General features: G+C 42.6%; 1 protein-coding gene across 1 annotated transcript in view; it reads right to left on the bottom strand.

Moving 5' to 3' along the window:
• F13A1 (coagulation factor XIII A chain) overlaps positions 1-17,876 on the bottom strand; it is a 145,473-nt gene that overhangs the window by 110,761 nt on the left and 16,836 nt on the right. Inside the window, exon 4 of the mRNA XM_060164287.1 lies at positions 14,806-14,994. Within this exon, the coding sequence (XP_060020270.1) occupies positions 14,806-14,994 (189 nt within the window). The remainder of the gene's footprint in view (positions 1-14,805; positions 14,995-17,876) is intronic.

Below are 17,876 nucleotides of genomic sequence, written 5' to 3'. Positions count from 1 at the left end.
TCCTTTTTCTTTTCTTTTTTTTAAAAAAAAATCCATCAGTGATGTAGGTCTTTAAGTTTCTTAAGATGAGCAGTACTTTTTGAACTTCTTCTCTTTGGAACACCTATATCGACTCTTCAAGAATACGTGGTGAAGGGAGCCTCCGAGTTGCCCCACACTAGGCAACATCCTATCTCTCTAGGATCATCCTTCAAGAAGCATCAGCTCTAAGAGAATATGGGACTGATGAGGAGGAAAATGTCAAGGAGGAGCTCAACTCCTTGCATAGTAATGGAAACGGGATCCAAGGCTGAAGAAATCAATATGGGGGCCGCTACTTAGTAGAGCATTGAAGCAGGGATGGCTGAGCTCCCACAAGGTCAGGTTCACTGTGCCATGCGAATCTAGGGGAAATGAGGCAGAAAGCAAAAGGAGAGTGCGTTCTAACTTCTGAAGATGATTACCTTGTACTTGTGCCCTAAATTATCTGTGAGTTTTTCCTTGAAATTTTATCATGATGGTTATAAACACAAGTACTGTCTTTGTGAATCATCTTTATTTTTAAAATCTGGCTAACAATCCACTCAAGTGTCTTTGACATGTTTAAAGCAATTTGTTTCCCAAATATGCAAGTTAGAAAAGATGGAGACGATGGAAAGGAAGTAATGGAGACAGTGTGTCATTTTCTATCACTTGGAAAATATGTTGCACAAATAAAAAAAAGTTGTTTGATGGAAAATGTCACCCTAGCTGTCTCCACTGCTTCATTTCCATCATGTTAGTCAGAAAAACACTGTCTTTGTCTAGTTAATTGCTTCAGAATACCAAGGGCTCTTGTCTACCCTGTGCACTAATTTTCCAGTGAAAATAACATATACGTCAACCTAACTTTGAGATGTTGGACCTCTAACGTGGCTTGTCCCTGTGGGAGCCAGTTATGGGGCTGAGAGGGAAAGCTATTTTGTCTTTTTATTTTCCCAGTCAAGGAAACAGGACTTGAAATAGCATTAGTTCTTGCAAGTCCAAATGGAAAGCATGACACCTTCACTGGAAGAGTTGATAACATTGTGCTGACGACTGCTTTCCAAAAAAATCCAGCACGTGTGTTTCTCCCCAGGTCACACCATAGTGAGAAGTGCTGCACACACTTCATTTAGCTGCTGGACTCCTGGACATCTCAGGCCCCAAAGATACTCATTCTATGATGTCTGTTTTAGTCTGCGGGGGCTGTTATGTAAAATACCACTCACTGGGTGGTTTAAATAACAGACGTTCATTTCTCACAGTTCTGGAGGCTGGGAAATCCAAGATCAAGTTTTCTTGCTGTGTTCTCACGTGGTGGGGGAGAGAGAGAGCTCTGGTCTCTCTTCCTCCTCTTAAAAGTATACAAATTCCATCATGGGGCCATACCCTCATGACCTCGTCTAAACCTAATTATTCCCCAAAGGTGCCACGTCCAAACACCGACACTTGTGAATTTGGGGACCAAAACATTCAATCCATAGCAACGTCTCATCCCTCTTCTCCATCCCCTCTCCCTTACTAAAGGCCTTTCAGTTGTCCTGCCCAGACTATACCTTAACCCATCCCCTCGTACCTGGTCTCTTCCCTCAAGGAGGAATCAGTGGAATTCAGATCCTGATTACTGGCTGGTCCTAATATTCCTGACCTGGTGCTGGACCTGGGATCTTAAAAAGTCTTGGAAGGATACAGGGTCCACTGAATGGGAAATGAAGACAGGAACCCATCCCCCTCTCCAAGCTGATGCAACGAATGGAATTCAGCTATGGTAATTTATTCATTTGAGATGTTAGGGAATTATTTTCATAGGGAGTAAATATAGAGGTGAGAGGAAGTACAATGTCTTACCAGATATTAAAATTTAAGCAAGAGTGGATTTGTTAGACACTTGCCATTAGCTGTTAGCTAAGCCCAGTTCCCTGGATGAGTTGTCAAAGGCTTTTTTATGGGGTGCAGTGTGGAGATGTTTGGTGCCATAAGCCCAGAGGAAGTCCCAGCATAAGTGTTTCTGAGCCACTCAGTGGGTGATGCAAAATTCTTGATATATTTGGCAGACGCTGCCTCAGTTCCCCCATATGCATAAGGTAGACTATAATTGTGACCACCTTCTATGTCTAAACTGCTCACACTGAGAATGATCACACACCTGGTTTCCATGCTGGTCAAGCCACCCTGATGGGACTCTGGCCTATTTATTCCCCTATTTGTTCCAAGTTGCTTTCAGTGCCCACCCTGTCGAGTCGTAGTCTTCTCCCAGGTGATCTGATTGAACATCCAGCTAATTCAAGGCTGCCACCCCTACCCAGAACCCTGAAGGGTTAGAGTACTGTAGCAGTACCCTGCACAGCCCCCAAACCAGAGATCAGGAGAGAGGCTTAGCTCTTGTCTGCTGGAGGGCAAAGGTGGTCACCTTGCTCAGTCCCCTCAGGTAGCTTGTATCTCTTTGCTCCTGCAGCGAGGAGATGCAGAGGTGCCCATACTGTGCCCCTGATGGCTCGCTGGGGCCCGCTTCCAGCTCTGTGCCGGCTTCTTCTTCCTTTGCCTTGCCTCATCTTGGATGGCTGTTTCTGCTTGACCTCACCTATGCTGGATGAGCTCACTGTCCCCAGTCTGCACTTCCAAAGCTAGATCAACACTACACCCCACTCAGTCCAATGATCTTGGTTACTCTTCTTCTCTTGAAATGGATTTTCTGTGCCCTGTTTGGACACTGATCCCAACTGTTAGCATCATGAGATTGCTCCCTGTTCCCCTGTATGTTCCTCTAGCTGTCTAGTAGCTTCCTTTCACCTCAGCTCTGATTTGACAATCCTATCCAAGGTTGCCCAGCTTATGCTTCTTTTCCTAGCATCCCATCTAGTTAGTCACCTTCCCTCTCAAAAGTGTCCTGGTTTGGAGGACAAACTATAGGCTTACCCCTGGAGCTCCATCAGACCCTGGTCTGGCCTTGGGCAAAAGTATATTTGATCCCTCTGTTGGGCATGGATAGCTCCCAGATCTATAAAATGAGTGGGCAGAGTGATGGCTAAGATTCCTTCCAGCACCCTAACATTTCTGTTCTGTGATTCTGTGAAATATACCAAGCTTTGGATTGCTTCACTTTTAACAATGAGCAGATGCACACAGTAAAACATTTAGAGAGGCGTGCTTTTCAGAGCAGCCAGTCCTAACTGGATGCTAGGCAGTTACTCCCAGGCACTTCTCCTCTTTGGCTCTCAGTTTTTGCCTTGAATATAAACACAACCCTCGGCATCTTCATTCAACTCATGGTACCCTCCTCTCCTGCATCTCTCTATGTCTGACTCCCCAGGGTTTTCGTCTTTTCTCTCAAAACTTGTTCTTGGACTATGCATCTCACCTCTTTAGGATAGCGCCCTCTGCAGAGTGTCGGAGAGTTATTCTTCAAAGCCAAGCTGTGCAAATTTACAAACGGGTCAGTTGGGTAGTATTATCTACCCTCATAGAGCATTTTCATTTTGTTAGGGGAGCTTCAGATGTTATGTGTTAATTCAGAGAAGTGACTACAATGGAGGAATTCAACACGCTGTTGCTGGAATACCTCTCACGTCTCATCATAGAGACACTTGCCTCTCTACCTGGCTATAGACTTGGCAGGCGGCAATCTGATGTTCATCAACATATGGCTGGTGAACATAATGTGTGAATGAACGAATGAGATTAAAAATTTGTTTTTATTACAACCCATCTTATTATCAGTCTACACATTACTGCCCTGAAGCCTTTGCTTTTTAAGTATATTTGGTTTCACAAAGTGTGAGAATCTGTTCATCTCCAGGTTAGCAGGAAAGCAGAGATAATAGATCTCTTCTCTCCACTTTCCCCACAGGCATTTCTGATGAATAGATAAAGGGGGTGGATATCATTCAAGTCTCTCTTGATCTGTCACGAGCACAGAGACCTACACCATTTACCTTTAAACTGTTCTTGAAAACTAATGGTGACTTAATTGCATTTGATCATGTTAATGAGATTCTGATCTTTGACAAAAGATAGTTTTTCAGGGCTCGTGTTTTAATCTGACATGACGAAATGGATTGTTTAGGAAGCGTGACGATTTTGCTGCGTGGAGAATCCAGATGCCACCCCGACACACGCAGAGAACCTGAGCTCTGAATCCTAGTCAGTGAAGACGCGTTCTATAAAAGGGGGGCGCATCCTTTATGGGATGGCCAGAGTAGGTCTCCCACACCACTGCAATTTCCATAAAACTCCAGGAGCCTCAAGAATGAGTGGTGCCCAAACCCCAAACGTAGCTGTGAGATTTGATTCAGTTAAGGATTCCTTTGTCATTAGAAATATGCGTACATCGGCAGAACAATAAGCTCTTGGACTTCCAAGAAGGCCTTCCTCCCAGCCTGGAGGGTGCACACTTCCTATCCCTGTTGTGAAATTCCCAGTTCCTCGGGATCCATCTCAAGGACCACTTGCCTTGTCCCGAGACCTTAGCTTTCAACTCTAACCTCGGTCCCTCCTGACTGCCCAGCATAGTGACTGCCTGCCTCTAGTACACATTTCTAGTAGGTAATTGTATCAGTTCAGCCCTTGATTATATACTGTATAGTGATATTCGTCTACTGTTTGTGGACTTCTTCTCACTCCAACTATAGTAAGCTCTTTAAAGACATGAATAATGTCTTAAATCCCCCATCTCACATAGTGCCAGACACAGCAGAGGTTTCTGCATCAGAAATTCACTGGACCAGAGATGAGATGAGATGTTATAAAGGCACCGTAACAGAAGTGGAAAGGAGGTAGATAGGAGCCTGAAGAAGCCACAGCATGACTCCCCGAAGCACATCCAACAGTACAGCAAAGGAACCTCTAAATGACTAAGCTAGGCTTCAGCCGGAGATGCGACAAAGCATTTACAGCATCCAGCCCAGCTCCCTGAAGCCTGAGGAAACACCTACAGGCAGATACAAAAATGGCTGTACCTACCTCCTGACGGTAATTTGCATTATTCTCCTAACTAAATGAGAAATATCAAAATGTTCATCCATGGGACTGTGTGTATGTATGTATGAGAGAGAGAACAAGAGCAGGAGAGAAACAGACAGAAACGGAAGTAAGAGAAATTATAAGAAAGGGTAGAAAAGATCAGAAGGGCTGAGATAATGAGAAGACAGAAAAGGTGGAAAGGATAGTAAAAGAGAGGTACAGCGATTTATAGCCTGTCTTATGGTCATCTAATACCTGTCTGGTTTGGTCGTCTAATACCTGTCTGGTTTGGCTGCTGTTATAGTAATGTTTTATGAAAGTTATACTTCCTTAAGGAACACTATAAACATTTAGCTTTCCTATACAGTTGCAATATTCCAAATAAGCCTGGTAATGGGGTGACCTTATTAGCAAGCAGCTATCACTAAGGAGTTCCAAGAGCTTTCCAGTTGTTCCCTCGTCGGTTCTTACAACGTGCTCGCGGAGTAACGAGAGGGCACAGATTATGAATAATTTGTCCACTTTCATCCTTTCTTCAGTGGGTTTTAATTTCAATCAGTTGCTCTCTCTTTTCACGGACTGGAGACTTAAGACCAAGGGATAACAGTGGACACATTCATTTTCATTAAATGTTCTTTTCACCCACCTCTGTCACCCCCAACTTCACAAACGGCAAGAACTTCTTAGAATTTATGTGGAAAAGCCAGAGGACGCCCACACGCTATAATCCCTGAGTTCAGATCACGAGTTCTGGGAGAGTACAGTTTCAGTTATGCGATGCTAGTTAGCCACGGTTATGAATTCTAATAAGTGAAAGAGGTTAATGTGAGACACAAGTATGGAGACAGAACAGAGAGAGGAGCTAGGGTGAAGGCAAACTCGGGGAATAAGAAAGAGAGGGAGAAAGGAGGGCGGAAGTCAGGAATCTGTGAGATTTCTCATTCCAACATCCATTGTCCTTTATATGTGCTCCCCAGAGCACACTACGTGTGATGAGGCACACTGACAATTCTGGTACCCTCAGGATACTGAGCTTTGCTGAGAAACTCAAGCTCTGTAGGATGGGATTGGGTCACAAGGCAGGGAAAGGGGGCTCCCTGTAGGTCTCTGGCACTAGAATGTGCCTGGCAATCCCTCCTACTTTGAGACTAAACAGCCTCTGTCACTTCAGCTAGAACTGCGGGCAAGTAATTCTGGGCAGAACTTGGTCTGTGGTTTGCCAGGGTTCCTATTTGACTAATTAAGCTGTCAGCATGGATACTGCAGACACGGGAGAGTTTTGTTTGGAGGTTCAGTGGTTGTTATCTTTTCTTGCTGCCAGGAGAGAAAAGACAGAGAGCAGTGGTCTCCTCTTGGCCTTTTTGACAGCCTTTTCTTATTTAGTAATAGTCCTTCCCTGGAGAGCCTCCCCCAAGCCCGCTGGTGCTAAGGTCCTTAGGGGCTATAACCCTAAAGGGGAGAGAGGGCAGTCTTCTTCCATTGCCCTCCCTTCAGACCCAGGATGGGGTGGGGCGTTACAGAGAGCATATTAGTCATGGAGAGCTTGATCCCACAGAAAGCTGCTCGAAGAGTCTGGCTAGGCTGGGACCTCAGCAAATGTCTCCATTTACGGGGGGAACAGTCAGGAAGATCAGAGCAGAACAAATGAATTAATCCACCAAACAATGTAACTGGGATTCATTCTATGCTTTTACTTGACAATGCATTTGTTCTCTTTTAAAGGGCCAAGGTGGACAGGCCACTGGGCTAAGATTCTGATGGTCTGTGGGGAGGCAAGGACAGGCGACCTCCCCTTCACTGCACCATCCTGGGTGAATCATTCACTCCCTGTGAATTTTGTTTTCCAGATTTTCAGTGAGGTTTATTCCAACCTCCCACTTCCCAGTTTTGTTGTGAGAATGAAAATGTTCTTTCATGTATGTTATCTCCTATAATCCATGAATAGCTGTTGGAAGTATTATAATCCCTTTTTTGTTCAGGTGAGAAAACAGTCACTGAGGGGGTTAAGTGAGACCACCACTGTTCTAAGTGGTGGAACTAGGATGCTGACTGGGGTCTTCCTGACTCCAAATCATCCCCCCTCCACTGCACTACCTCCCAGCCCTTTTATCAAATGAGCTGTCATCCCTGAAATGACTCCAAAGAGCCAGCCACTACAGCATACTGTGCTTCCTCAGACCGAAGTGCATTACTTTACTATAGGTGAGTCTTATTTGACTATGCAAAGAAAAACACCACCAATTTTACTACAGGAAAACTCATTCATAATGATGCTTACACATTTACCTTGTCATCTATCAGTAAGATTTCAAGTCTCTTACTTATGTCCCCAACAATAATCTCAGACCTCCAGTTTATCTTCCTTACCCTGCCACAGTAATCTAAAAATTAAAAACTTAGATCTTTTAAATCTCTGCTTAAAACTCTTCCATAGAGGCTCCTGGCTACTTATAGAAGAACATCTAAACTCCTTATCTAGGTGTACAAGATTGTCAATATGCTTCCAAGTTTTCTTTCTCCACTGACATTTCCCATTTTTTTCCCATTCCACTGGGTCAACCTCTACTCATCCTTTGATACCCAGCTCAAATAGCATTTGCCGGGGGTCTCTACCAGCTAGCCGCATGGTCAATCTCTCTCTCCAACGTGCTTTCCAGGTGTTTTGTCCAAGAGGCTGGCATTGAACTCAACCTCCAGTGTTCGGACTATCCTCTCCAGACTCTTCGAGGGCAAAGGATAAACATCTCTTACTACTTTAATACCAATGCAGTGCTTTGCACATGCAAGGTTATCAATAAAAGCTCAGTAAACACATTCAAAAGGAAAGTAAACTGGCTTCATGGTAAAAGAAGCCAAATAAAAATCTGGAAAATAAATATAAAAAAGGAAAGTAATCATTTTTGAAAAGTTATTGAATATAAATGCCAAATTGATAGAGTTATTTTAATGTTGGCACAAAAAGTGTCAAAAAGAAAAAAACAGATATTATGCTAAGTTACCATAGCACATTGACTACAAATGCATGCAAGTTCCATCATCCACTCTTCTCAGTGTTCTGCAGAATAAAGGTAATTTGCAACTGTAGTTTGGCGTTTCCTAGAGTGAGTTCTGCCTTTTACTAAAGGGTATCATAACAATAAAATAGGGTGGAGTAGTGTCTGCAGTCAAACCATTCTGGGACAGTTAGGCTAAAGAAGATTCTTTTTTTGACTTTGTACCCCCTCAGAGCCTTTAATATACTAATGTGTGTTGGAGCTCTCCAAGGAGAGGCAGGAAACACAGCATGACCCAAATACATTTGACCACAGAACTTTTTTTTTTCAAGGAACATCACACATGACGGGTGTTCATAGAGAGCACACTCTGGGTAACAGTGTCCTAGATTCTTAGATGCCATTATCAGTCACTTCATAGAAGCACTTAAGAATGAACACACTGATCGTCGCTGCACAAACACACAGCAGCAAAAATCTGAAATGACATCCTGTATCGGTGTTGCTTCAGAATCATGAAACAGGTAGCCCATTTTCATCAAAATCCTGCATAAAATAGTGGAAAGAGCATAGGCTAGGAAATTTCTCTACATCTTTCGAGCTGTATGACTTGGGGCAAGACATTTGTCAGCAGAGACACTGTGCTGTGTCTGTGACAGCCAGGGATGGTGATTTTGCCTGGACTTTCTGAAACATAAGTCCACAGGGGTGCTTAGTTTTTAAGGATTTGGGTGATGCTCTCAGATATGAGAGATGGTCCTTTTCCTCCCTAAGCTCCTGGAGCACCTGCTCACCTCCTAGGTCTTTGATAAAGTTGAGGTCATCAGGCATGATAATCAGTTTCCGATCTCTCCACCAAATATACTAACACGCACCCTACCTCTTTTCCAACACCCTCAGAAGATAAAGTCTTCTTCTGCTGTGTCTTCCCCTCATCCAAGCCACTTGACGCTATGCTTCTATTTTTTCCAGCATTCTCCTGAGTCTTCAGGATTCTTTCTCCACTGCCTTCTTCCCTTCTGCCTACATACAAGTTCAAGTACCTCCAGTCCTAAAACAGACACCCAAGACAAAATACCCCTCTTCTTACTCACATTCTTCTCCAGATATCATCTAAATTTTCTTCTCTTCCAAAAAGATTAAACAATTTCCTCTTTAAACACCTAATTCTCTTGGGTTTAGTGGCACTGCACTTCCCTGATGGCCCCTCTACTCATCTGATCACGTGGTCTTTGTCTCCTCCAGGGGTGTCAGCTCCTGGACTGACTCCCTAAAAGTTGATTTTCCCCAAGATTTAAAGCCTCCGTCCACTCCTCACTTGATTTATGTTTTCTGAATGATCTTGCCCATCTATGTATGTATGATACCCAAATTTCCATATATCCAACCCAAACCTCTTCCCTAAGCTTCAGATTGATATATGGGACCATCTGTTGGACATATTTACCTGGAAGTCCCTCAAGTTCTTCAAACACAGAGGATCAAATAGAATCTCATTTATATCATTACTGTTTCATTGGCAGAGGAGATTGTGATTAGGAGAGAATGCCTGGGCTCGAATTACAGCCCTAGCACTTTCCAGACGTGACCTTGGGTAAGTTCCTTAATCACTGCGAAGATGGAGATAACTACAGTCCAATGCCCAGAGGGGTGCGTGAAGAGTTAAATGGGCAGCATGTGGCACCTCTGCTCAGTACCCTGTACCAGTAGGTGAGCTGTCAACGGGAGCCACTAGCGTCATTATCACTTCCCACACTCAGTCCTTCTCTCCTGAATTCCCTCCATTCCTTATCTCATCTGGGAGTGCTGGCAGCACACAGCCAGCAACCTGGAGCTGTGGCTGACTCTTCTCCCAGTAACTCCATGAAGACTACCAGTCACAAGTCCAGTAGAGTTTTCTCTCCTAAACGTTTCTCAAATCCCACCTCTCCTCTCCATCTCTACAACCACTGCCTGAATCCAGGCTCTCACCCTCTCTCCTTTGAGCACCTTCTCTCCAGTCTCAAACCCTCTAAATAAGAATCCTTCATGTCACTCCCATCCTGAATACACAGCAGTCTGACACCCCAGCTGGCTTTAGATAAACACTACTCAGGAAATAGGTGAAACAGAAATATTGAAGTCTTGAGGCCATTTCAGTGTCTTAATGGGGTTAATAATGCAGAATATATGCAGTTGCTGTGGTCCTATTAATGCCTGGGCATGTGATGACTGTACCCATGAATGACCTCCATCATTGTGCTCAGAAAAGCCTGTACTTTTGGACTCCCAGGTTTGCACAGCTGGAAGGAACTTCCAGCACACACCACTGGGTGTCTACCAGCATCCATGCTTAGCTCCCCTTGGCCCTCTCTGAGGAGACTGGAAAAACGAACTACTTTCACAGCTCCTCTTACAGGTAAGGGTAACAAATGAGACATCAATAGTTTGCTGGGGCTTCTGGGAAAACTTTGCTCTTCTGATGAGAGGGGCAGGCTTTGCTGATACCATCCTTCCCCTCTTCTTTCTGAGGTACCCAGAAATATGAACCTGGCACCGTGGGAGCCATTGAGGGACTGAGGAAAAAGATCAAGAGAATGTCTGAGGTGCTGGCCTCGACATCCCTGGGCTCCCGTAATGGGACTCCAGGGAGAAAGGAACTTGCCCAAGAACCCTGCAGCCACTCTGGAGAGCTCACTGGGTAGGGGAAGTCTGTTGTTTTGAGCGGGGAGAGCTGGTAGGGAAGATAGCTGCAAATTCTTTCCTTGGAATGACTGCCTCAAAGAAGTATCACACAAGTAGGGAGCCCATGCTAAAGTAACAGCAAATTAACACCACAAGCTGTTCTAGGTTTTCACAGCCCCAGCTAGGGGTTAAGGAAACCTGTAATTAACGCTCTGCCCCATGCCTTCCATGATTTGTCATGGCTGCAGGCTCAGGGGTGGAAAGAGAGAAAAGGCCCCACAGATGACCAGGCACATTTTCTAGTCACACCCACCTCCTCAAGTTCATTAACACCTCCCACATAACTCACAGAGACAGCGGTGCACGGCCAGCAACTAATGAACGCAGTTATCAAAGCGCTGAGAGCGTCTGCAGCACAAGCTAGTGAGGCCCTGGCAGAGGAAAGCCAGTAGCTCCCTGTTCACATTCTCTGCTCCGAGAACCCAGTGTACAATGGTTAAATCTGGGACCACCTGAGAGGCTATTTACTTGAATATTTAAAAAGAAAGAAGCTTCATTTGAAGGCAGAATCACATATAAATAAGTCCCATGACCCTAGGTTCTGAGGACAGCCACAGAAGAAAACTCCAGGGTATTAAGACATCCCAGATCATCTTATATAAAGTCACAGGGAAAGACAAAAGAACAATAACAAAGAAATGCAGACTGGAAGCAAATAAGTGTGGTTATTTTCTCCGTATTTTTAATACGACGATAGGTCTCTCTATTCAATAGTTACATTCTTTAAAAGTAGTGCTTAAATTGGTCTTTGTTGATAAATCTAACCGTGTTATAAACACCCTAAAATAAATATTTGAAGAGACTTTTATGTGTCCTTTATTTTTTTACAAAGTATTCTCTTTTCTGTTTTTTAAATCACTTTTTCACATTCTAGGTTTCTTGAAACTGAGGTACACCCACATATCCAAACATTTGCCCTGAATTTCATTTCCAGTTCACATTCGACAGTTACCTCTTCTCATTAGAGCAATTACATTTTTTAAAGATTGAAGTAGAGTCGATCTACAATATTGTGTTAGTTTCAGGTGTACAGCATAGTGATTCAGTATTTTTGCAGATTATACTCCATTAAATGTTATTACATGATAATGGGTATAATTCCCTCTGCTATACAGTAGAACCTTGTTTGCTTATCTATTTTATATATAGTAATTTGTATCTGTTAATCCCATACCCCTGGTTTGTCTCTTCCCCCTTCTTTCTCCCCTTTGGTAACCACGAGTTTTTTCCTATGTCCGTGAGTCTGTTTCTGTTTTGTATATACATCCATTTGTATTATTTTTTAGATTCTACATATAAATGATACCATATAGTATTTGTCTTTCTCTGTCTGATTTATTTCATTAGCATAATATTCTCTAGGTCCACCCATGTAGCTGCAAATGGTAGTATTTCATTGTTTTATGGCTAATATTCCATTGTTTGTATATACCACATCTTCTTAATCCAATCATCTGTTGATGGGCATTTGGGTTGCTTCCATGTCTTAGCTATAGTAAACAGTCCTGCTATGAGCACTAGGGTGTGTTTATCTTTTCTAATTAGTGCTTTGGGGTTCTTTAAAGATATATACTCAGGAGTGGAATTGCTGGATCACATGGTAGTTCTATTTTCAGGTTTTTTTTTTTTTTTTTAAGGAAACTCCGTACTATTTTCCATAGTGGCTATACCAATTTACACTCTCACCAACAGTGTAGGAGGGTCCCCTTTTCTCTACATCCTCTTCAACATTTGTTATTTGTAGATTTTTGCTGTTAGCCATTCTGACAGGTGTGAGATAATACCTCATTTTGGTTTTGATCTGCATATCTCTAATAACTAGGGATGTTGAGCACCTTTTCATGTACCTGTTGGCAGTCTGTATATCTTCTTTGGAAAAATGGCTATTCAAGTCTTCTGCCATTTTTGATTGGATTGTGGGGTTTTTTTTTTTGACATTGAGTTTTATGAGATATGCTGTTTTTAAAATACATAGATTTTTTAATCTCAAAGGCAAATTTGCTATGCTTCCCCTCCCCCACCTTTTGGTTAAAGGAACAAAAGTAGTACTATGTCTGTTTATAAAAAGAGAAGACTTTAAATGCTTACTGTAGTGGATTCTGTGGTCTGCCACCCAGACCTTTTGTGTTTAGGACAGAGGCATCCTTGCCCCGATGCTGGGAACGCTGGTGGCTCACAGCTCTCATTGAACTGCTCTCATGGGTTTGCCATGGAGACCCAACTACACCAATTTTTCCCTCCCTGGGGGTAGCTTGTAGCCAATGACCATCAATGCTAGAGTATAAATGACCCATGCCCTTGCCCCAAGACTGGACAACTCTAAAGATACAATCCAGCTCTAGAGCTCACCATGGGATCCACTGAAACATTTGTTCATTGGAGTTCAACCCTACTCTCTGCCCAACACTGATCCCTTCACTCCCACACTGATGTTGACCCTGAGAGTGCTCCCCAGTAAACTCATTCCACACAAATCTCCTTCTCAGAGTTTGTTTCCTGGAAACCCAATCTAAGACATTCATCTTATTCTTCCTAAGACTTTCATTATTCTAGTTATTTTATGAATGGGTGTGGGAGAAGATCTGAGACCTCAGCCAAGTCCAGTTCAGGGACGAAGCTTCCCTGTCCTCTTCTCACTGCCCGAAATATTTGGCTATAAAGGTGAAGGTAAAAATTCCCATTAAGTTGGAACAAAACTACAGGTATTTACTGACATGCATGGAGTGATCCTTTTACTAAAAATGTGTCAAGGACATTTTAATCATATCTGGTCCAAACAAGCATGTACACGCACACACATATATACAAAAGAAAGAGAAATGAACTTAGGGAAAGAAATAAAAATAAATTTTCATCATATTTTAAAATATTGTTTAAAAAATTATCTGTGGATTCTTCTCTCACCTGAAGTACCCATTATTAAAAAATATTAACAATAAGAGTCTGCTCCCTAAATTAAATTGGAGTTATTTCGCTTTGCCTAACACACAGGAACAGTAATTTCGTTTTCCCTTTTCTTTTCGCACAACTGGGATAACAAATAATTCTGTGTAGAACCCAAGCACTGCACTGATGTTGTTTATTCTGACTCTCAGGGGGGATCTCTTTTCTCCTCTCCCCCTTCTATTTTGTCTTCAACTAATTTTCCCACATTTATATACAAATTTGCATTGTAAATTCAAGTTAAGCACAAACCATGTTCCTCAAGTGATCGGTGGCCATAGATTTTTTTTCCCAAGGAAGTATTTTTAGTTTTAATTTTATTACATTTAATTTCTTTATATTTATTCCCACAGGTCAAAGATTTTACATAGATGCCTCCATATAATCATATCATGGTCACTTTTTTTTCTCCCTTTCTTGCTTGGTTCCCTTTCCTTTTGCTTCTCTTGCCTTTATTTTGGCAGTATTTCCAACATGGAACCCGTATCAACACCAGTGTGTGTGCTTCATATTCTTTTCTGAACTCACAGTATTGATCTATGCACATGTACATTTACACGCACATGTAGAGAAGATCTTATGCACACCCTTCTACATTTTGTTTTCTCACTCACTACCTCTCTTAAAGTCATCGGGCATGGGTCAAATTCACAATCCATTACGTGACTATATCACAGTATTTTCAACCATTCCACTATTGAGAGGTGTTTACTTTTAGGGTTTTATTTGTCACCATACACAATGCTGCAGTAAATAATACCCACTTTTTAAAAGTGGATTTTAGATATCATTGGTATAGATTTTTAAGACTGGAATTGCTAGGTCAAAGCTCATATGTATTTCTAATAAAGCAGATATACCAAATTGCTTTCTAAAAACCTTAATAAATTACACATATATCAGCCCTGTATGCTTTTCTCTACGTACACATTAACATTTTATGCCAATTGTATTCATTTTTATTTATACCAGATTTTTGCCTGATTAGGCAAATGATATGTCGATGTTCGGCATTATATCAGACCCATCTTAGAGCATAGAGTGGTCCAGGGGTTGGATGTAATCCCAGCTCCAGCCAACTGTTAAAGCATGATTCCAGGAAATAACACAACTATACCTTACCCTTCCTCCATTATGACCCATGGTATCATGACTGTCATGAATAGGGCTTGCACAAGGCACTCACCAATGACATATTCCACCCTGAAGAGGTCCCTTCTAGGGTTATAGGGACGATTGAAGTCGATCTGGATGTAGAAAGACTGTCCTCTACGTACAATCAGCTTGTTGTTGCTGTATTTGTCGGTGTGGTGATCCACTTTGTTGCTGTCCCATCTCTCCTTGAACAGGTGAACACCCGTAACATTAAGGTAGTCTATACACAAAGAAAACAATCAAGAGAAACCATTGAGTAACTTTGGTTTAAACACAAACTCGAAAAACAAGACTATTTTCCTGAAGACGCAAGGTAGTAAGGTTTATTAGATAAAACGCTATACAGGGGGCTGGTAGATTTGGGAGCCAGTCTCTTGTGACAGCCTTGTTTTCAAAGGAGATTTTTTTAAAAGCATTTTCCCCTTCTGATCTCATCTCAGACCACACGGCACTCACTTTGGGATAATAAAGCTGTGTTGATAATGCCTATCAATAGGTCTAGATACAGAGGAACTAGCACCTGAGTTCAAGGCTTCACTTCCGAGTCTCACGTTGGTTTACGTTATGTCAGGTGCTTCCCACGATGACTACAGCCTCCACACGTTGGGATAAGCAGGGGATGCCACTTCAATTTTCTCAGCTTTAAAAAGGGAGGAATCAAATCTGACAAAGCCTGCAAGGGATGTTCTAAGGACAAAGTTGATCATCAGTCCAAAATTCTCCTCTTACTTCAGGAAAGGTCAACCCACAGCCCCCTTCTTTAATTCTAAAAGTAGATCTTGTCCTTCAAAGGCAGGAAACAGAGGGAACAGGCATGGAGGAAGGATACCAGCATTCCTATGAGGTAGGTAGGATTGTTTCCACTTTGCACAGGCTGAAACAAGACTCAATTTCCCTGGCTACTAAACAGCCAATCTGGAAGCAAACCCTGGTGTGACGCCGAAATCTACAGGCTTTTCCTCTGATTTTTGGAATCGGGAGTGTAAGTGTCAGTTATATATTTACCTGAGACACGATAGCGCTGGATAAAAGTTAGATCTCCCTTGCTTTTTTCCCATTCCCTCTGCAAATAATCACTGAATGTGAAGGTAACTGTAACTACCCGTCTACAGTTTAGAAGATCTAGTCTAAAGACAGATTTCTGTGTATGCATTTGGAGTTCTAAAGGGGCACTGGAGAGAGAATGCTGGGTGAGGTGGCGGGTGTGCACTGGCCTCTTGCCTTCCCTCCCTTTTCCTGACCTTGACTGTTGCATGGTTTGTCCTCATGGCTGTGAACTCAGTGTACATAGAGAGCTGGGGCTTCACCCTGAAAGGGCTCAGTGATTTCCTCTGCTTTTACACAGGAATCCTGTGCAGGACCCCTGGTGCTCTCTGGCCTCATTTTTTCTCATAGGCAAAATGGAGAAGTTGGGTTCATTAAGGTACTCTATAGGTCTAAAGTCTAGGAGTCCCTGCAACACCCTTGATGAATTCAAAGTCCAGGTAATCCTGAGTTTGAATCTCAGGTCTCATAATTACTTAGGCAAGGGATGTTGCCTCTCAGAAGCTGAGTTTTCTCACCTTTAAAATGAAGATACTAATATCTTGAGAATTTCTACAAAGATTCAATGACCTAACAGCGCAATGGGTCTGACTCTATGCCTGGTGCATAGTGGGACCAGAGGCTTCCTTCGAGCTTGCTGACTATGAACTGCCATGGTGCCACTTCTTACATGGTGCTCAATGGACTATCCTGACGGCAACATTGTAGCCAACAGAAAGTGCAAGATGCAATTTTATTTTTGCTTCATCTCAGAACCCTGTAGTACATGGTCCCCTGAAGGGCAGTTTCCTTCCATTATGCTGTGAGGTGAAGAGGTTTATTTCTATAGCTCTCTCTTCCAAGCTGCCTTCCTCCTAAGTTCTCTGGTCTTATTAAGGTCACACTCCCCAGTGCTAAACCAGCTTCAGAAAGAGTTGGAGAATCATAAACGTCCCAACTGAGAAGAGCCTTAGTAATCAACTCATCTGGCCCTCTTTCTTAGCACCATGACTTTTAATAATTTTGTTTTATTTTTTAAAAATGTCTAAAAACCTAACTCCTCAGAAAAGGGTTTAATCAGCTCTCCATTCATCAGCACCAATGGAAGGAATATACTGATACTGCACTGTCACAGAATCTCGGAGGGCAAAGGTACTTTCTGGACCATCTGGTAGACCTGCTATGTATTGCACGAAACATCTCCATGAAAATCCTAATACTTAGGCTTTTAGCCTCCATCTGAACTGGGAGCCCACTATCTTATAAAGCAAACAGGCCATTTTTAAACCACCCAATTATCTGAAAAATCCTTATAAGATGAACTGACATCTTTTTCCCTGTAATTTTTCTAACCACAGATCCTGGTTCCAACTTCTGCGTAAATATAGAATAAGTTCTATTCATTTCATCTGGCACTCTTGTGGTATATGAAGACTATTGTTAGGGTTTCTCTGAGTAAAACATTCTCCACATCTTCAACTGTTCTTTAAGAAATTATTTCCAGACCTTCTACCCATTACTGTGTTCTGAAATATACATATTCCATTTTACGTATTTCTCTCTTATAGCGTTTTTCCTAGAATTAAGTACATTACTCTGGTTATGGTTTTTCCAATGAAAACCAATGAGACCACTGAATCTTTCAAACTAAATAGTATATTTCTATGATTTCAATCCAAGATACCATTAGTGTTTTGAATACTCTTTTTTTTTTTTTTTTTTTGCGGTACGCGGGCCTCTCACTGTTGTGGCCTCTCCCGTTGCGGAGCACAGGCTCCGGACGCGCAGACTCAGCGGCCATGGCTCACAGGCCCAGCCGCTCCGCGGCACGTGGGATCTTCCCGGACCGGGGCACGAACCCGCGTCCCCTGCATCGGCAGGCGGACTCTCAACCACTGCGCCACCAGGGAAGCCCTGGATACTCTTATTGTTGATTTACATTAAGCATCTGATGAAGCAAAATGCTTAAAAATACATTCTGATGTCACTTCTACCAGTAGTGGATTAAAACTCAGTCCAGACCCCTATAAGTCATTTTCTCATGTTGTTATTCAGCCATTTCTATCAATGCAACTGTTT

Source organism: Lagenorhynchus albirostris, chromosome 10 (genome assembly GCF_949774975.1).
Source record: "Lagenorhynchus albirostris chromosome 10, mLagAlb1.1, whole genome shotgun sequence".
NCBI lineage: Eukaryota > Metazoa > Chordata > Mammalia > Artiodactyla > Delphinidae > Lagenorhynchus > Lagenorhynchus albirostris.
This window is presented reverse-complemented; position numbering and strand designations above follow the sequence as displayed.